We start from the raw sequence: 21,224 nt of genomic DNA on the forward strand, positions 1-21,224 counted from the left end.
GGAAGTATAAATACTGTAATAGAATAAATTCAATTCAACTTTGGGAGATTCTTGACAGAAGAAAGATACCTAGATCTTCTATAGATACAGATGTAGAGAATTACATAGATCTGTGTAGGTATCTATATCTGTTAGCCTTGATATGTATTTATAAACTGTTGTTTCTTTCTGCAAATAAAGAAGGCCTATATAGGGATGATCTAGTTATTTGATTTCTTTAGTAAAGCCTTGCACAGTTCTTTCAGCCAAGGACAGGCCCTAAGCATCGGGAACTCAGAGCCACGCTGCTGTGCAGTGCCCTCTTCTGGCTGCAGGAGATACTGACAGGCACCTGAAATGAAAACCAGCCGAGTGTTTTTGGAATAATGCTTGTCTGCAGTTATGTTTTTTAGAGGGTCTTTCAGGAAAGGCTCATGGGCACAGTATTACCTACATCATACGTTACTTACATTCTTACATCTTGAAAGTCAGTTTTCTTAGTTATTAAAAAACCTAGATCACATACACCCTCTCTGACCATCCTATATGTCACTCTATTTTCTTCTGACACAAAGCATTGTTACTGAAAAGGCTGATGGGAATCTAAATGTTCTTTTCTTTTTCATAAACAAATAATCACTTGTTTTTTGGAGCTAGATTTTTTTTTTTAATTTAAGATCCTGTAATTTTTCTGGAATAGGTCTTATTTCTGGTCATTCATGATTGATGTTTTTGGATAAATGATGTATGCTTTCAACACATACTTTCAAATCTTTGTGTATTTCAGAAAATGTGAGTACTTCTTTTATTCTGGTGCTTTGGCTTTCCTCTTTTGGGACTCCTAAGATACAGAGGTAGGACATGTTTTACTTTCTTTAGTCTGCCATTTTCTTTTAAATCATTTCAATCTCTTCATTTTTTCCTGATTTCTTACAACTGCCACTCCTTAACTTTCTTTTTCTCTTAAAGCATCAACTGATGTATGCAATCAGGTTATGTTCCTTCTAATTTAGCATTCATTGCTTTTATTTACAGTTCTTTCCTGAGTCCTAGCACCTTACGTATGAAGTTTTTGGTTTTTTTTTTTTACCTCATTGTGATAAGAAAAGATCCTTGGAATGATGTCAATTTTTTTGAATTTACCAAGGCTAGATTTATGTAAGCCTCTACTTTTTTACACACATTCAGGGTTGAGTTAAAAACTGATGAAAAAGCAAAAAGCTACTTGTCCTTGTAAACTTTTCGTTTTGACTTCTGACAGAGTTCATAGAGGATAAGATGGCTGGATGGCATTACCAACTTGATGGACGTAAGTCTGAATAAACTCCTGGAGTTGGTGATGGACAGAGAGGCCTGGCATGCTGCGATTCATGGGGTCACAAAGAGTTGGACACAACTGAGCGACTGAACTGAACTGAACTGATAAGATAACTGCTTATGATCACAAATAGGACAGATGATTACTTTTCTTTTTCTTTTTTTTTTAATTTTATTTTTAAACTTTACATAATTGTATTAGTTTTGCCAAATATCAAAATGAATCCACCACAGGTATACATGTGTTCCCCATCCTGATCCCTCCTCCCTCCTCCCTCCCCATACCATCCCTCTGGGTCGTCCCAGTGCACTAGCCCCAAGCATCCAGTATCGTGCATGGAACCTGGACTGGCATCTCGTTTCATACATGATATTTTACATGTCTCAGTGCTAGAAGTTTTCTAATTCTTACTTAGGTTTCTCTCCTAACCTTATGCGATATGTAACATCTTTTCACTTAATTTACAATGGCACAGTTTGAGCTCATTGTGAGTGTCCTTATGGCAGCTTTCGTGGTCCACAGGACAGACTTCTCTTCCTCATAATCTTATACTTGTAACTTTTAACTTGTAATCTTTTACTTGTAACTTTTTTATGGAACTTGACTTTGATGATTTTTGGTTGCTCATTTTCAGGCAAAACTTGTTTTCCTATATTTCCAGTATTTCTCTCCTAATTTCAGGGCTTCCTCTTCTGTATGTAAATAGGGATCAAACGAGGCAGCTTTATTTCTGGGATTTCCTGGTTGTTTCCACTCCCTCCTGCCAGCACCAACTTTTTCTTAGGCTGCATTCTCCTTGACCACTCTTGTTATTTTTGAGCCCACTCCTGGATGTTTTCCTTCAGTGTGGAAGGAAGAGGGTATCTGCCTGTTCCCAGAAGCATCTGATGCCCTGTAACTAACCTTGGCTTCCTCCCTACAGACACCAATATCTCGCGTTACTAACTGAATGTTTGTGTCTCCCAAATTCTTACGCTGAAGTCCTCACCCCAGTGTGACGCTATTAGAAGAGAAGCCTTTGGATGGCAATCAGGTTTAGATTAGGTCATGAAGATAAAGTGCCTAAGAGGGGATGAGTGTCCTTATGAGACCAGGAAAAGATGTTCTTCCTTTTTCTACTAGGCGAAGACACAGCAGGAAAGCAAACACCCGTGACTCAGGAAAAGGAGCAAACGCTGACTTTGCCGACACCTTGATCTTGGTTCCCAGCCTCTAGAGCTGTGAGAAATAAATGTTTGCTGTTTAAGCCCCCCAGTCTGTGGTATTTTGTTATAGCAGCTCAAACAGACTAAGGCACCATTCCAAACATGTGGCTCTCAGTTTGTGAACCTGCTTTTTCCTCGAGTTCGTGGCTTACCTTGGTTTGTTGTAAGTATTGTTTATAGACTTTGGTGCATTATATAGGCATTCTGTTTATTTTCCTATGGGAATTACAGGAGATTAAGAAACTATGCCAATGTCTCTGTCACTTTCCCGGAAGGCTCCTTAATTTTCCCTTGTTGAATTTTGCAGATTTATCACTTCTATTAGTCTTTTTAAAGAACACAGTTCTATTGACACTTTTATTGATTCTTTTTCTCCTTTTCAATTAGTGTCTGCTTTTAGCTTTATTATCTCTCCTCTGCTGCCTTACTGTGTTGCTGGTTGATTCTTTTCTAAACACTTGAGTTAAATACTTGGAAGGTTAATGTCAGCACTTATTCCTTTACTTACTTTATTCAAGGCCATGATTTTTCCTCTAAAAATGCCTTTAGTTACTTCTCACAAAGTTTGATATATACAACATGCATTATTTTTCAGTTCTAGAAGCTTTTTTTTCCATTGTGGTTTCCTCCATACTCCCTCAGTTATTTGGAAGTGGTTTTAAAGTTTCTAATGTGTGGGTGTTTTTTTTTTTTTTTGTAGTCGTTATTTAGTTTCTAACTTTATTATATGTTGGCCAAATGATGCCTAACATACTGATTTGGTTTCTCTTCAGAATTCCTTCAAAGTGTAGTAAATGGTCATGTTCTGTAAATCATTCATGTGTTCTTGAATCAGAATGCATATTCTTTAGTCACTGAATGAAGAATTGTATAAATGGTCATAACACGAAACTGGTAAACTGTATATTTCAAATCCATTAAATCCTTATTCATTTCTTTGGCTCTTTGATCATATGGTGAGGTACTATATTACATATTTTAAACTTAATCTTCAAATTAATCCTCATAGGTAGGTATTATTATCTCTCTTTCTCTATCTCTCTCTCTTTTTATTTTTTAACAGATGAGAGATCTGAGGTTCACAAAAATTAGGTTCTCTAAGGTTATTCAGATAATAGATTGCAGAATTATGAATAGAGTTCTGGATTGGACAGTTTTTTACTATATCATGATGTCTATGCGAAATATCATATTATTTTAAAAGTATTTACAAAGCAGTATTAAATAAAAGAAAAATTAAAAAGCATTTTGAAAACTCTACTGTAATAAAACATTGTTTGCTTGAGTTGAAAGAATTCGTTTACACGTACAACGTGCTCTTACTTGTCCCAACGCCTAATGCAAAATCTTAACGAGCCAAATTCTTCCTTTGCTCTATGTAAGCATAATTGATATTTCAGAATAACAACCATGAAGCATTAAAAGAGATCAATGACCTTTCTAACCCATTAGAGTCAGGATGGTTTACCGGATTTATATTTCACATTTACTGAATCTTAAAATCAGGGATCCGTCACAACTTTTAGCTAATTGGAACATTAATTCAATTTATTTAATCGACTGGAAGTAAACACAGGCCTATCAGGGAATATTAGATTCCTCTGGGGTGCTCCTTGCTTATATCTGAAGAACAATCTTTCACTGTAGTAACCTTCAAAATGGAGCCACTCATATTTATTTGAAAAAGAAACCCACAAATATTATAACATTCAACTAGCTTTTCTGTTTTGGAGTTGTCAACAATACATTTCTGTTGCTAAGCAGGAAAAAGTTTGAGAGGCCTTAGTTTTCTTTTCTCACTTTGAAAATGTTGACAGATTGATATTAAGTGGGAAAGCATTTATAAAAACACATCCATTAGCCCCAAACCATGGTCCAATGAGCAAGCCTTGATGAATGTCATTCTGCGGGAAGAGTGTAGTATAATTATTGTAATGAACCACTTTATTGAACAAGTCTCCTACATAAAATATAGTAATTGGAAATAAGCAATTACTTAAAATTATACAGGTTGAAGGTGGTATCTCATTTATCTGTATTTGAATTTTTCATGCACCTGTGAACTGAAAATTAATCCCAAAGTGCATATGACAGATCCTGTGCACGGCAAGATGTTTCTTTCCATAAAATAAACTTATTTGTAGAATCGACATTATGCTTAGAAAGGAAAAAATAAAATTAAAGGTGACTGGTGTCAGTGGTAGCAATGTTAAAAGAGACCTATTACAATGTATATAAAGGTGAATATCATTGTACTAGCAAGTCAGGAAGGTTTGAAAAATGTCTTAAATGTGACTGTTGTAAAAAGGAGGCTTTAGATGATGGGTCAAGATTTCTGATTTTAAGTTATTTCAATAATGTAAATTCTGAATCTCAAGAAAACAACAGGCATGAAAGTTAGAATATACACATAGATGTATGTGGACAGAATTGGGCTTCCCTGGTGGCTCAGTGGTGAAGAATTCAGCTGGCAATGCTGGGGACTTGGGTTTGATCCCTGGGTTGGGAAGATCCCCTGGAGAAAGAAATGACAACCCACTCCAGCATTCTTGCCTGGAGAATTCCATGGACAGAGGAGCCTGGTGGGCTACAGTCTATAGGTTCACAGAGTTGAACACGACCGAAGTGACTTCGCACACCTCCATGCACAATATATAGTGCTAACTAGTAATAAAACACAGTATATGCTGGGTAGATTTAGATTATACAGGTAAAAGCAAAATGATTTCATGGCTATTTTATATATATATTTATATATATATATATATATATATATATGAACTCCGGGAGTTGGTGATGGACAGGGAGGCCTGGCGTGCTGTGATTCATGGGGTCGCAGAGTCGTACACGACTGAGCGACTGAACTGAACTGATGCACACACTCATATAAACAGAAAGACAAAGACTGAAAATCTGTAGAGATTTAAAAAGATGAGTGGATTTATGATTCTGGGAGAAAATGCCAGATGCTTTTACCCAAACAGCTGTTTGTGAATTTAAAACCCACGGCACTCTGATAGTAGAAGGAACAGCCCTTGGTATCCTATTACAATTCAACTGTATTTGAACTTCAGAGCCAAAGAACAAGAATGTCAGCAGGAGCACCAAGTATAACACATTGAGACTTCAAGGAATATAAAATTTGTAAGGACAACGATACTCAAAAGGGAAGAATATTTTAAAAGTATAGCAAAATGTAGATTTCAAAGGTAGGTTTCGTTTCAGTGTCAGCTCTCTCAAACCTGTTGTGGAGCCTGTACTGAGAATACTTGATCAAAGTCTTTCTATATTATGTATAATATAGATTGATTAACTTTTTAAAAAAGCTTTTTATTTATTTATTGACCTTTAGTTGGTGCATGTGGGATCTAGCTCCCTGACCCAGGATCAAACCCGGGCCCCCTGCATTGGGAGTGCAGAGTCTTAGTCACTGCACCACCAGGGAAGTCCTTTTAGGCTGATTTACATTTGATCCCAAATAAATATGCATGAAGGGCTTCCAAGGTGGCTGAGTGGTAAAGAATCTGCCTGCCAAAGCAGAAGACGCGGGTTTGATCATGGGTCAGGAAGATCCCCTGAGAAGGAAATGGCAACCCACTCCAGTATTCTTGCCAGAGAAATCCCATGGACAAGGGAGTGTGGTAGACTACAGTCCACGGGGTCTCAAAGAGCTGGACACGATCGACTGACTAATGCACACACAGGTGGATTACGGTCCATGGGGTTGCAAAAGAGTCTGACACAACTTAGCGACAATACAACAAGGAATGCAAACAAATTACATGTAATTCCAAACCAAACGTGATCACACAATTATTCTGCAAAAAAAGAAAATCAATGATAGAGAATCCCTACTCTCATGTTAGCTGAAAGCAGGAACATGTGTTTTTGATCCAGGACTGAGCACGCTGCATATAAAAGTCCCTAAGAAATGACTGTCAAGTAAATAGCATGCATACAAATGCAACTGCATTTTAATTTGAGTTCAAAAACGTACTGCAAAGATCAATAAAAATGGGGGAAAAAAGTTTCCATTTAATTGGTGCATTTTTTTTGCTTGTTTGTTTCCTTTCCATTACTATTGTGAATACGTGGGCAATCAATTATCTACTAAAGTCTTCATATGCTACAGAGAAAACTGGCAGGGTTTTCATATTGGCTTTGATGAACACGCTTCTTCCCTCCCCGGGACCATACTACTTTGTATCCTTGTGATAAGGCCCCTGCTTAGTGGTAGCATCATGCTCTGTCCCAGTCTTCTCCCAGAGAGGTTTGAATGGCACTACAGAGTTGCTAAGCTATTATTTTAGAAAATTCTTTCAGAGTAAAAGCCAGAAAGATGAAAACAGGCTATTCTCTCTTTTTTTAAAGTGAGTTAACGTTCACCATGGAAATTATAGATCAGGCCGAGTATGAGCGGAGTTACTGGAACAAATCATTGAACACTCTATAATCATGTAGAAAATTATAAAATGCAGGATGGCAATCAACCAGTCTTTGTGAACAGTAAACCTTTCTAGAACAACTTAATTTACTTCTCGAGAGGCAAAGGCACTGGGTAGGCAATGCGGGTAGCAAATGAAATATCATCAAAAATCAGACTTTAAAAAAATCAGATTCATGGACAATGAGAAAGATAAATCAGCAACTAATATATTGTGCTCAACTAGATTGCTACCTCTTAAGGTTAATTTAAGTAAAAGTAAAGTTTCTTGGTTGATGACTGTAAGTGCACTTGCTGAATCTGACTTCATGGCATGGTTTAATTACAGTAACTTTTTTCTCTTGTTTCTTTTTAGGCCACTCTGTGCGGCTTGTGAGAGCTTAGTTCCCCAACCAGGGATGGCACCTGGGCCCTGGCAATGCAAGCACTGAGTTCTAAGCAATGGATCACTAGGGAATTCCCTAAAGTAGCCTTTCTTATCCAATGTGATAGGCACATCATATACTATGCCAGGTATGATGCTAAGCATTTAACATATAATTATTTAATTCTTGTAACAAACCTTAAGAATAACAACGATCTCTGTTTTTTAGATAAGAGTTGGCACTTACATCACATAATCAGTATTACTGGTCTTTATGACTGTTCTATTTTGCTTCTCACCAGCAGATATGCTATCCATTATCTTTCCAAATACTTCCTTCTGCCTGGAGCACCTACTTCTTCTATTGCTCAATCTTCCTTCTCTGGTAGGAAGGATTATATACCTTCATTCTGGAGAAGGACACGGCAACCCACTCCAGTATTCTTGCCTAGAGAACCCTGTGGACAGAGGAGCCTGCGTCTATGGGGTCGCACAGAGTTGGACTTAGCATACATGCACGCGTTGGAGAAGGAAATGGCAACCCACTCCAGTATTCTTGCCTGGAGAATCCCAGGGACAGAGCAGCCTGGTGCGCTGCCATATGGGGTCGCACAGAGTCGGACACGACTGAGGCGACTTAGCAGCAGCAGCAGCATACCTTTATCCATTCATACGTGTTTCTCCACATCAGACTAAAAGATTCTAAAGGGCATAGTTCAAGGGCACAGTTCCCGTCTGATTCACTGTTGAATTCCCATAGCCCATAGGAGTGCCATACGAGTAACAGGCTTTCCATAAATGCTTGTTGAAAGACTGAGTGAATCTTGAAGTCTTATAGAAATGAAAATGGTAAACGAAATACAGTAATTACTTTTTTTCACTTTCCTCCCCATTTGTACATGTGTTAGCTATTGATTATGAAGGCTTATTGTGGAAGTTTCTATGTGTTTAGCAGAAGACAGCAGATGTTATCTGCTGTTGGAGAAATAAATCCTCACTCTTTATCACACGGGTTCCAGTGACTGTTCTGGGAAGTGCAGAACCACAAGGTGACGGGGACAGCCCTCATCTCTCCGTCTGTCTCGTGCTGATATGACTCTGGGATGTGCCCTCGTGTTCCCCAGACACGAGGTTCTGACCCCAGAAGAGGCGCCCCAGCCGAGGCTGAAGTCAGAAGGATCAGAGAGGTCCATCAAAGACAGTATCTCAGATCCAGCCATGGTGGAGGCCTTGACTTTGATGAGATGACTCACTTCTGAGCACTGAGTGGGTTGCTCTTACTAACAGGTCTCCCAGAAAGCCAAGTTCACGTCTCAGTTTATTGCTATTATTATTAACAAACACTCTACTTAGAAAATAGAGGGTTTAATTTCAATAATTTGTTGTTGTTCAGTCAGTAAGTTGTGTCCAACTCTTTATGACCCCATGGACTGCATCACACCAGGCTTCCCTCTCCTTCTCTATCTCCTGAAGTTTGCTCAGATTTATGTCCATTGAGTTGGTAATGCTATCTAATTATCTCATCCTCTGTCGTCCCCTTCTCCTCCTGCCTTCAATCTTTTCCCAGCATCAAGGTCTTTCCCAACTAATCAGCTATTCCCATCAGGTGGCCTAAGTATTGGAACTTCAGCATCAGTCCTGCCAATGAATATTCAGGGGTGATTTCCTTAGAATTTCAATAATACAGAGGGAAAAAATGAGTAGAAAACTGCTACCTGATTTTCTACTGCTTGCAAACTAGAAAGAATCCTTCAAGATCTGCAGGTTTATCCTTTAATTAGGAAGGAAGGGAACCCCTTGAAGATTCCCATGGGGGTGTAGGGGAAAGGGAAGGGTAAGAGATGTGGGGATTGGCACTTGGGAACCCATTTCTATGGGGTTCAGAAGGACATTCACCCCAAGGGAAAAGTGGGACCACACTGATGTCTTTTTCCTTTAGGATTTGATTAAGCCACACAACATTTAAAGCCATCACACATTTAAAGATGTTAGATTTTTGTTTGCTTTTTGCTTATGGAGAAGGACAGGTATTTTTAAATGAGGTGATAAAGGTAATCAAACAGGGCTATTTTAAAAAACATGGTCTCTGCAAAGTGAGGTTGCCATGGGAATTTCTTACAGTTGTTCAAAGCCAGGGTAATTACTTGAGAAAATCTTGCTTAACATGTGCTTTTGCTTTCTTGCACTGTCTAATCAAACACACACCCACCCTCACCCCTCCTGGCTTTTGTTGTCAGGTCTTCCCCTTAACTTGCGATTTCTAGGTTCCTGGGGACTCTGTTCTTCTTTGGCAAGAAAAAAGGAAGCTGCTCTAGTGCAGAGGGAGTCAGAAGTTTCTCCTGACAGGTAATTGTTAGGAGAAAAGTTTGATTAATACTCTACTGTTCCTTGGTTCACCGTATGAGAATCACTGAAAGCCAGCCTCTCATTTTCTTCTGATTTCTTGTTTTGGGGAAAACAACCCAGGAGAGTTTCTTCACACAGAGCCAAGGGCCTTGCTCTCCACTGGACACTGACCGATGTTTCCAAAGGCAGCTGGAATGTAATAGAAATTTACAAGCGCTTGCTGAGAAACGCTCTGTTCAGGAATTTTGCTGTGTGTATATTTTTGTTTTTAAGTGGCTTTTAGAGGTTTCTTAAGAAAAATGAAAAAGGTTTGCCATATTTAAAAAAACAGATACCAAGGACTTCCCTGGTGTTCCAGTGATTAAGAGTCTGTGCTTCCAATGCAGGGCACGCAGGTTCGATCCCTGGCAGGGGAACTAAGATCATAGAAGCTGCAAAGCACAGCCAAAAGACAAACAAAAAACCCTAAAAATACAGATCCCAGACTACTTTCTCCTTGATTGCTAAATACTTCCCTTAATTTGTTATCACTGCAATTCATTAAGTGGGATTTTCTGTCTTGGGTTTCCCTGGCCCAAAGCCCTCGAGGATGACAGATCCTAAGTATTTATGAAGAGCACCAGGAGTGTAAGCTGGAAACAGTGAATCTTCAAAGAATTAAGTCTGCTTTCCTAGAAGCCTAAGGAAAGTCAAAGCTTTGAGAATGGGTGGCCACCCAGGGAAGTCTTTTTTTCTGCTGTCACAACAGCATAGCCAGCTACTGCTGAGATGAACAGATGAACTATGGTCCCTACGTGCCCCTTTCCAGATGTTGAAGGCTGTGAAAAGATGAACGATATTGTTCCAACTGTAGTTTATCTACATACGGCCAATGAGGGATGAAGGGCAACTTAAGCACCGCTGATGGTTTTCCGTGTATAAGACCATGTACTGTGAGAATCAACCGAACTTCTAGATGGGGACTGCCTGCAGTCTCCCAAAGGTTCCAGTCCCTTTAGAGCTGAGGGACTTGGATCCCCCGAGGATCAGGCTCTTTGCTAGTTCACTGTATATTAGGGGATTATGAGAGGACTCAGGTTACAGAATAAGGCTATAATTGTTTTCTTACTTGTAAGATAGTTAAAAGTAACAGTTAAGCAAGAATATAAAAAGAAGCCACAACACATAAGGACATGAAACAGATCAGAGATGGCATTTGAAATTCCTCGACCTAACCCAAGGTGCATATTCAAAAGCAGAGACATTGCCAACAAAGGTCCATCTAGTCAAGGCTATGGTTTTTCCTGTGGTCATGTATGGATGCGAGAGTTGGACTGTGAAGAAGGCTGAGAGCCGAAGAATTGATGCTTTTGAACTGTGGTGTTGGAGAAGACTCTTGAACCAATCCATTCTGAAGGAGATCAGCCCTGGGATTTCTTTGGAGGGAATGATGCTAAAGCTGAAACTCCAGTACTTTGGCCATCTCATGCGAAGAGTTGACTCATTGGAAAAGACTCTGATGCTGGGAGGGATTGGGGGCAGGAGGAGAAGGGGACGACAGAGGATGAGATGGCTGGATGGCATCACTGACTCGATGGACGTGAGTCTGAGTGAACTCCGGGAGTTTGTGATGGACAGGGAGGCCTGGCGTGCTGTGATTCATGGGCTCGCAAAGAGTCGGGCACGACTGAGCGACTGAACGGAACTGACTGAACCCAAGGTGGAGATCACCAGGCAGGCAGGGATGATGATGAACTCACAGATGTTTCAAATTCCCTTCAGATGCCCCTTCTCCTCCCACCCTCCTACCCCCACGTTGATCTTTCATTTTTTCTCACCTATTTCGAAATAGTCTGTTCAGGAAACGTGAGAGACATCATGTTTCCTCGCAGACAGAAAATACATTTTCAGAGAATAAGAGTTCAATTTTGTGTTGATATTTCCAACGGATATCATTAGTAGGGATTAAAAATATGCAAGCTGTGGATGTGTCAAGTTTGGCATCTAATTATACCAGCTTTCAGCATCCTTCCTGGAAAGGGCAGGTCATAACCACAGCCCAGACTGGGGCTTCACAGCACATTCTCTGGCTTAAAGTCCACTTCTGAAATAAATTTAGAAAATAAGGCAATCTGTGTTTTTGTATGTAAAGTGCAATTTTAGTCCGATCGGCTGAAACCAGGCCATTATCCTTTGACTGGCTTATCCACCAACACAGAAATGTTTCTGCTTCTATGCCATGTACACAATACTGAGTAAACATAACTATGGGGAAAGAGACAGGACAAGTTTAATAAGAACTTTTTAAAAAGAGTATAAGTCTTTGTGTATGTGCGTGCAAAGTCACTTCAGTCATGTCCGACTCTTTGCAACCCCGTGTACATAGCCTGCCAGGCTCCTCTGTCCATGGATTCTCCAGGCAAGAATACTGGAGTGGGTTGCCATGCCCTCCTCCAGGGGATCTTCCCAACCCAGGGATTGAACCTATATCTCTTTTCGTCTCCTGTATTTGCAGGCGGGTTCTTTACCACTAGTACCACCTGGGAAGCCTGGAGAAGAAACACACTACAGAATAAATGAACATCAGCATCATGTGTGTGTGAGTCGCTCAGGCGTGTCTGACTCTTTGTGACCCCATGGACTGTAGCCCACCAAGCTCCTCTGTTCATGGGATTCTCCAGGCAAGAACACCAGAGTGGGTTGCCATTCCTTTCTCCAGGGGATCTTCCTGACCCAGGGATTGAAGCCAGGTCTCCTGCACTGCAGGCAGATTCTTTACTGTCTGAGCCACCAGGGAAGCCCCATCGTCATCATCATTGAGAATAAAATCACTAAACTACAGCAGAGAATGGGGGAACTGGGGGAGTGATAAAGGGTAGAAGTTTGTTTCATTCTGGGAGAGGATGGGAGAAAAGGAGAAGAGGAATAATAAACATCCTCTGAAGTGTAACCTTCGGAGAATGGGGAGAAACAGAGAATCTTGGAGCGTGAAGGAATTGGTATTTTATGGCCACATAGTAATAGAGAAGTATAAACCGTAAGTCCCCTATAAATGAACCTTCAGGTTGAGAACGTTCGAAGATTCCAGCGTGCGTTTCATCAGCATCGGGCATGAATGTCACTGCAGCTCGCATCCCACCCCACTCCGTCTCCCATCCCTGACAACCCTCCAGCTCTACCGCCTCCCACCCTTCTCTCTCCTCCAGTTAGGAGCTCTTCCTGCCTGCCCCTCGATGCCAGCCCCTGTGAGCCAGCCGCTGTACTGCACTACTGTCCTCTTCAAGGTGCTGTACCGTAAGGTTAGAAGTGTTTACTTTTTTGTATTTCTTATGTATCATGTGTGAAAAGTGTCATAAAGCTATTATAATACAGTACAATACAGCTGACTGTGTTAGTTCGGTGCCAAGGCTAATTTTGTTGGCTTAAGAACCGGACTTTCAAGTGCACTCTTGGGACAGAACTTGTTCGTATGTAGAGGACTTACTCTATTTGATGATAAGCCGCAGAAAAACGGTGGCAACAATTTAAAGGGTTAAAAGAGAAGCTAGGAGTTCCAAAAGAGAAATACGTGCAATTGAATTAGATGCTTTTGCAAACAAACTCTAATATGTAATCTCTTTCACAAACTCTGTGATCCATCTTTCATTTTCTAACTGTGGAATTTGGGAAAAAATTCCCTATCTACTTTTGAAATGATAAGTGAAAGTCAGTTGTGTCCAACTCTTTGCAGTTCCATGGACCATAGTCCACCAGGCTTCTCTGTCCATGGGATTCTCCAGGCAAGAATACTGGAGTGGGTTGCCATTCCCTTCTCCAGGGGATCTTCCTGACCTAGAGATCGAACCCAGGTCTCCTGCATTGCAGGCAGACTCTTTACCATCTGATCTACCAGGGAAACTCAAATGATAAAGACATAGGTAAATCAGAACATGAATAACATAATGTGCCTAGAGATCATACCTGCCACAGGCCTTAGTAAACTCAATAAAGGTGGTTATTGGGACTAATTTTAGAGAAGCTTGCTCTAGTTAGTCTCCTTGGTATAATAACTGGAATAAGTATGGTCTCTTGCAGAAAGCAATGTATAGGCCACCGTTAAACCTGGGCTGAACTTGAGAGCTCAGAGCCCTTCCTTCTGCACGTGAAAAACTGCAGGTTTGGGGAGACTGTCAGCCTCCCGGAAGTCACCCAGCTGTCACACGTCACGGCTCAAAAGCTGACTTGTAGAAATGAGAATTTTAAATTCCCAAATTTACAAATGTTAGGTTTAATGATCTCTTCAAAAGCTAAAATTATTTTCTTCATTATTCTCCTGAGACATTAGGATTTCAGGACCCAGTTCTGTGCCATGGATCTTTTCTCTAACACCCCCCATCCCTCGTTTGCTCAGTCGCCTCTGACTCTCTTCGAACTCCTAGACTGTAGCCCGCCAGGCTACATGGAATTTACTAGGCAAGGACACTGGAGTGGGTTGCCATTTCTTCCTCCAGAGTACCTTCCCGACTCAGGGAGCAAACTGGTGTCCCTTACATCTCCTGCATTGACAGGCAGATTCTTTACCACTGAGGCACCTGGGAAGCCCTTTCCTCTAACAAAGGCTTAAGGAAAAATCTGGTTGTTTGAGACAGTGGTTCTTACTTTTTGGTCAATGTATTTGTTGTCCTCAATCGCAGACCGTTTGGAGTGATCGCAGGATGAGGAAGATGTGGACGGAAGGCTTCGTAAGAGGCAGCAGGTGTCCTGTTGCTGGCGATCAATAAACTGCTTCATGAAACTTTCCCTTTGCAAAAGAAGCACACACACATCAAGCATTATTAACGACATGGAGCAAGGGCTGGGATGGCATTTTGCAAGGATGCATTTGCCTGAGCCAAGTGAAAGCAGTGACAAAAGTTCATAGAAAATAAGACCAAGAGGTGTTTAGATTTAATTGAAAATATTATTTGCAAAGTGTTTAATTTAGAGAAAAATTCCTGCATCTTCAGTCATTCCTGTTTTTAAAAAGTCATGTCCCTAAAATTACTTTTATGCAACAATATTCAGTAATTAATGGTATCTTTTGAACCTTATTGTGGTAATAAGATCTTAGTTCATCTCTCTGAATTTTCACTTATCGTAAGAATCCTTGAGAGATAATTTTACACTTCAAGACTCAAAATAACTCAAATGAAACTTCATCTGATCTCCAAAGCATGGGGAGAATTCAAATAACATCTTTTCAAAATAACTGCTAATCTTGAATCTAATTTATGACTCTTTTATATACTTTGTATTTTCAGGTTTTAAATTTTGTTTTTTTTAAATCAGAAGTGCAAATATATTTTGATTTGAATTTTAAATTTATGGCATGACCTTCAGTCTCATACTTTTATAACCTTCCCATATAGTTGTTTTTAAAAGTAGTTACATAAAAATGTCATATCTGACATTATTCTAGTTATATTTGTAATTTTTGAGCTAGAACTGGAAGACTTTCCTTTAAACATTAAAAATAAGCGTTTTAAAGCATCTGCAGTATAAGTGTTTAACTTGACGGCAAAGGTGGTATAAAATCATATTAGTATGGGTATAAAATGCCATGGTTCCTCTTTTAAAAAAACTGGGAGACAAAGTATATTGTACCCAGATATGGCATTCTAAACAAATGCTGTCACAGTCATCCAGAAACCTGGCCGGTGGTCATTTCTCCATTTAGTTGAACTCAGAAGGGTCTCAGAGGCAATTTTATCCTGACATGGTTGAGGGTCAGAGGCCAGTGTCTGCCTACACACCATCTTTGCAAGTTGGACCACCTGCACCAGTTCCCTGGGACATCAAATTCCCGAGAAGCGGTCTCAGGCGGAAGCAGGGGTCGGTCGGCAGTCTTCCTGCCCGGGCTAACACAGGTGACTCTACTGTGGGTGTATTTTTTAAAGGGATCAATGATTTTTAAGAAAGGAAGACAGAGTAGTAGCATGGATAAAAACTTACAAGGAAGCCACGCCCACATGAGTTTGAAAGGGACGAATCAGACTTAAGATGAATGCTTTACAGTGTATTTGAGATAGACAAGTAAGGAAATACTTTAATACCTGATTTTAGGAACTGTAAAATCTGAAGGAAGCTTTGAGATCTTCACCATTTGCGGTCTGTTCGGAAATTTTTCAAAGATGCGAAGTCGCAAAGGGAGCTTTTCCTTGGTGTCTGCGTTTGCTTCACTTTGCTTTAACTAAGGAAAAAATAAGAGGAAGCGGGGGAATCTATATGTCACAGTCTATCAGAATATTTGAATCAAAGGAACAATGAGTTATTACATGAAGAAACAGCAGGTGGCAGTAAAGCCCCACCACGTATTCAAAGTCTGAGCACTGAGAAAACCAAAACGGAACCAAAACTAAATCAGAAAAAATAAAATTAGAAGAAAAATTTTTATTTTACCCTGAAACATAATCCCCTTTCCGTACCAAATATGATTTTTTTTATTGTTGACTGGCATTATCACTAACATATTTAAACAGCAAAATGTTTCATAAATATGTGTGCTGGAACTAGAAACCAAAAGAATTAAAACAAATAGAAATGAAAATCTCAAGGGGTAATGTTTGAAAGAGGGAAAATGTCAAGGAAATTGATCATTTCTAGTTTAGCAGATTAACGAAAGAAAAACTCAAACTGGAAACAACACATTTGGTACAAAAAGCCAGAGTTTTCTATGCAGTTATAAAGATGCTTGGGAATTATTCAGTTACATGCCATGAGCTATCTGGGGATTAGCAAGCAAATGGTTTTATTATTTGCTTATTTCTACTTCTATTAGTTTGTTTTTATATTTCTACAGATTAGGTTTCACGGAAAATGAGGATTTACATTACACACGCTGAGCTGAGAGGTCAAAAAGTACTTTAAATCAGGCAGTCTTTCTTGGTGAGGTTAGAGAAATAAGTTTCAAAAGCTACTTCTTATCCCTTGTGGGGTATATGCTTTTACTTTATAATGACAGTCTGTTCTGGGTTTGTGGAAAGATGAATGTGAGAGGCCAAGGAAGCCTTTATAAAGTCAACAGAGGTGGCAGCTCTTCCTTCCTACCATCTGCGGAAAACCAAACTGGCCAGAGAGACCATGAGCGTTATGAGGGAACATCCCAAGTTCAATGCCATTTATGGCTCAGTTGTCCAACTGCTTGTAAGCCCATAGGGAGATTCTATGTCCTGATTCCTAGTTTGGGAAACTTGCCATTTTTTTCTTCAAGAGTCCCTTGGACAGCAAGAAGTCAAACCAGTCCATCCTAAAGGAAATCAACCCTGAACATTCATTGGAAGGACTGATGCTGAAGCTGAAGCTCCAATACCTTGGGCACCTGATGCAAAGGGCCAACTCATTGGGGAAGACCCTGATGCTGGGAAGGATTGAGGGCAAGAGGAGAAGCGGGCAGCAGAGGATGAGATGGCTGGATGGCATCACTGACTCAATGGACATGAGTATAAGCAAACTCTGGGAGATAGTAAAGGACAGGGAAGCCTGGTGTGCTGCAGTCCATGGGGCTGCAAAGAGTTGGACATGACTTATTGATTGAATAACCACTAAAGGAACTATTCTTGCATTTTGGTTTTATATAATATGAATATTTCCCTTACCCATTTGTATATCTTCTATAGCTTTGTGAGTCATCTTTGACTCTCTGTCTTTGGTGGTGGATCATTTAGGGAACAGGCCACCATTGTTCACTGCCTTCTCCCTCCCCGAGCAGGACACTGAACACAGCACGGTCTCAGTAATTTGACAGTTATGACAACAACAATGATGAAGAATGAGCTCCCAAAGGTGCAGAACAAACCCTGTGAGCATTTCCAGGAGATGCAGGCAATCAGAAAAATGCCTCCACATAAAAAGAGATGCATGAGCAAGAGACATGCTTCCCAAAAGTTTATTGGCACAACTCATAGAAAAATATTTGTAGTGGTAAGTAGAGCACCCAGGGGGAAAGAAAAACAGCTAATATGTTAACTCAGACCAGAGAGGAAGGCAATTCTAAAGGGCCAAAGACAGGCTGAGAAGACAGAACAGAAATGAAGCGTTTAATTCATGCGACTGCTGACTCATTTATTTACACATCGATGCAGTCACTTACAAATCAAACCCCATAGGCCAGGTTCCATGCTAAGCTCTGGAGACCGAAAGATAACTAAGATAGAGTATGTGCTCTCACGGAGCCCGCATTATAACGGACAGTTATAGAAATAGATAATGGCAATAAAATACAATAGCCCTTCCAGCTGAGTCATACACAAAGTGTTGTGCACACAAGGTGAGGAACAAAGGGAGAAATTAGGACAAAAAAATAAAGCAGGTGCTGCTTTTCCTTCTAGAGACTTCTTGGCGGCAGAATTGCTACACGTGATCACATTAGTCAACACTGGAGCTGTGGGCCTGCCGGGACTAGGATGCATCTTTTATGAGTCTTCAAAGAGACACAAGGGCAGATGGTATATTAATCAGGATATGCCATCAGAACAAAAACATGGAGGAGCTCTTTTCCTAAACACCTCTCAGCTGGCCCAGTCTCTGGATCCCCACTGGTGATCCCCTGGTCAGAAGCACCCCCTGGCTCCCGCCCACCCTCCCACCGTCACCCCGTGTGGTTTGGCTCCTTCAAATCTACCCCACACCTGCAGTCACAGTCATCTTCTCCTCTTCTGGCTTAAACCCTTCAACGGTGGTCCGCTGCTCTCAAACAAAACTGTCAGCCTCTAGGCTTCAGCAGCCGACTTGCCGTGACCTGTCCCCACCTGTCCCCACCTGTCCCGGCCTCACCTGGCCCTGGCCCACACTGTATTCCAGTCACGCCTGCCTCTCTCAGCTCCTCAAAAGTGTCCTGGCCTCTGACCCAGAGCCTCTGTCGCCCTGGGAGCTCCTCTCCTCCCTTTCCTCTCTTGTTCTTCATGAACTTCTACTTGCTTTTCTAATTTCAGTTCCATCAGCGATTCCCCAAGAAGCTTTCTCTCGTCACCAAGATTTCCCCCTCACGAGCCCAGGGCACAGCGGGTGGGCCCATATGGAGTTGCCATGTTGGTGTAGGTCAAAGCAGACGACGAAATCGGTCATTTCTTATGCTTCAACCTAACACACACTGTTCCAGGTTCCTAGGACTGTGGTAACAAGTTGCTGTGAGATCAAATTGGTTAAAACAACAAAAACTGATCCTCTCCGCGCCCTGCAGGCTGGAAGTCCCGAGTCAGGGGAGCAGCGAGGCCGTGCCCTCTCTGAAGACGCCGGGGCAGCCCTCTTCCTTCACTCTCAGCTTCTTGGCCGCCCCCGGTGTCTCCTGGCCTGAAGCTGCGTCACTTCAGCCTCTCCCCCTGTCCCGCCTGGCCTGTGTGATTCCCTGTCTCTCTACTGGAATCTCCCTCTCTTCTCTCTTACGAAGACACCAATCACTGAAATCAGGGTTCACCTTAAACCAGGATGATCTTAACTGATTACACCTGCAAAAATCTAATTTCCCAATAAGGTCCCCTTCTGAGGCTCCTGATGGACATCACTTTGCAGGGACACCGAAAAACCACTACACGGAGCATCATTTGAACCTAGTGTGTCTGACCTGAACGCTCTCTCTGTCTTTCCTGAGACTGGAAACTCTTGGAGGACAAGGAGCATATGGGGATTTTCCATTATTCCGTATCTGGGGTTGGCCACAATATTTGACACAGAAGAAGCTAAATAGGCATTTGTTGAATAAATAATTACACAGATCAGAGGGTGGAACTACAGTCTCCAGCAGATAACTGGGAAATAGAAAAGAAGGATTTTAGGTATAGTCTAAAGAATGGAGAGATAAGCAGAAAATTTACTACTTGAATAAATTTGTTGGTGTGAAATACAGGTGTCCCTGGATTTACAAAAGAGAATAAAATTAGACTGTGGCGTTTCACCTGAACGTATGTCTGCCACTGATGAACAGAGGAAGGTTTAGAATAAATTTACACGTAATATTTTGTAACATTTAATCAAATATCCTAGAATACAATGTTTAATATATGTATGTTACCAGTATTAAAAAATAATCCCATGCCTATGTTTTTAAAATGGATCTCATCTTATTCTAACTTGTATTAGAGTTATTTATACTCCCTAAAGCTTGTAAGCTCCTTAAGGGTAAGATTCCACTTTTAATTTACTTTTACAGCACCTTCTAGAGAGTAGAAATAGAACAACTGTTTGTGACTAAACGGGTTTGAACTCAGCGTGAGTTGACCATTGCACTGTAAAACTGAAAAAAAGCAGGCGAGAAAATCTTTTGATGACTCAGAAGGCTCTTCAGGATCCTGCAAACTCTCCTTTTGACTATTGGGCATTGCTGCCAAATTGATGTGCCTAAAGGGGCAATTAAAACAGACAGAGAGGGACTTCCCGGTGGTCCAGTGGCTAAGATCCTGTTCTCCCAGTGCGGGGGCCCAGGTTTGATCCCTGGTTAGGGAACTGGATCCCACACGCCACAACTGAAAAATCCCATGTGCTGCAACTAAGACCCACTGCAGCCAAATAAATAAATTTAAAATAATAAATAAGATAGAGAAAGACGAGCAGCTGCTGGAACAGTGGGCATGTCTGCTTTCATGCTGAGGCACTAATGAGAATCTTCTACCCGTGAGAAGGGGCCTCTTTCTGAGTACCAGGGACCACGTGCTCCTTCTCTTGTTTCCAGGTAAGCAGCATCAGCAAGGATGAAGATACGGCCACCCGGCAACCCGGCAAATCCTCTCCTGGGCGTACACCTCCCAGACCTGTGTGCATGCCCAGCACAGCTACACCCTCCCAAACCCACAGCAGTGTTGTCTGTAAGAGTCGCAAGCTTACACTCTCATGTGCCCATCAGCCTCCGAAGAGAAGAGCCAATACCGATCCATTGAAACATCTGAGCCAACGAACAACATCCAAGCACAAAACCGGGGTGAATTTTGCAGTACAATGTTGAGCGAAGGAAGCCAGATAAAACAAACAAGCACACACTGAATGATCCCATGAATATAAACACCGGGCAGCACCAGTCTGTCTGCTTGGTACCCAGAGAGCACTGGGGTGAGGGAGAAGCTTGGTGACTGGATTGGTTACAGGGAGGGGCTTTGAAGCTACGGTCAATACTTCACGAGCTGGGTGCTGGGAGGCTTCAATTTGTAAAAATTCAGCAAAATGCCTACTTCGCTTCTCAGGTGGCTCTAGTGGTAAAGAACCCACCTCCGAATGCAGGAGATGCTGGAGACAAGGGTTAGATCCCTGGTGGGGTTGGGGAGATCCCTTGAAGGAGGGCATGGCAATCTACGCTTGTATTCTTGCCCGGAGCATCCCATGGATAAAGGAGTCTGGTAGGCTACGGTCCACAGGCTTGCCAAGAGTTGGACATGAATGAAGTGACTTAGCACACATGCATGCATAAGTATATTATAGTAAAGTAAAAAGTTTTTTTTTTTTTAAAGACCAGATAATGCATTTGCGTACAATCATTTAATTCTTACTTCACTGCTATTAACCTCCATTACCTTGACCATTTCTTCTTCCCTAGCCCATGATCAGGACTGAGCTACAAAAAAATAAAAAGAAGAAGAAAGTGTAAGA

General features: G+C 41.2%; 1 protein-coding gene across 3 annotated transcripts in view; it reads right to left on the reverse strand.

Annotated features, from left to right (window-relative positions):
• The window catches only part of NALCN (sodium leak channel, non-selective), a 314,747-nt gene that overhangs the window by 77,189 nt on the left and 216,334 nt on the right, over window positions 1-21,224 (reverse strand). For all 3 annotated transcript variants that reach the window (XM_070800447.1, XM_070800448.1, XM_070800446.1), the window contains 2 exons: window positions 15,707-15,843; window positions 14,274-14,415 (listed from right to left, as the gene is read on the reverse strand). In XM_070800447.1, coding sequence (XP_070656548.1) covers window positions 14,274-14,415; window positions 15,707-15,843 — 279 coding nt within the window. The remainder of the gene's footprint in view (window positions 1-14,273; window positions 14,416-15,706; window positions 15,844-21,224) is intronic.

The sequence above is a fragment of the Bos indicus genome, chromosome 12 (assembly GCF_029378745.1).
Source record: "Bos indicus isolate NIAB-ARS_2022 breed Sahiwal x Tharparkar chromosome 12, NIAB-ARS_B.indTharparkar_mat_pri_1.0, whole genome shotgun sequence".
In the NCBI taxonomy this organism is placed as follows: domain Eukaryota; kingdom Metazoa; phylum Chordata; class Mammalia; order Artiodactyla; family Bovidae; genus Bos; species Bos indicus.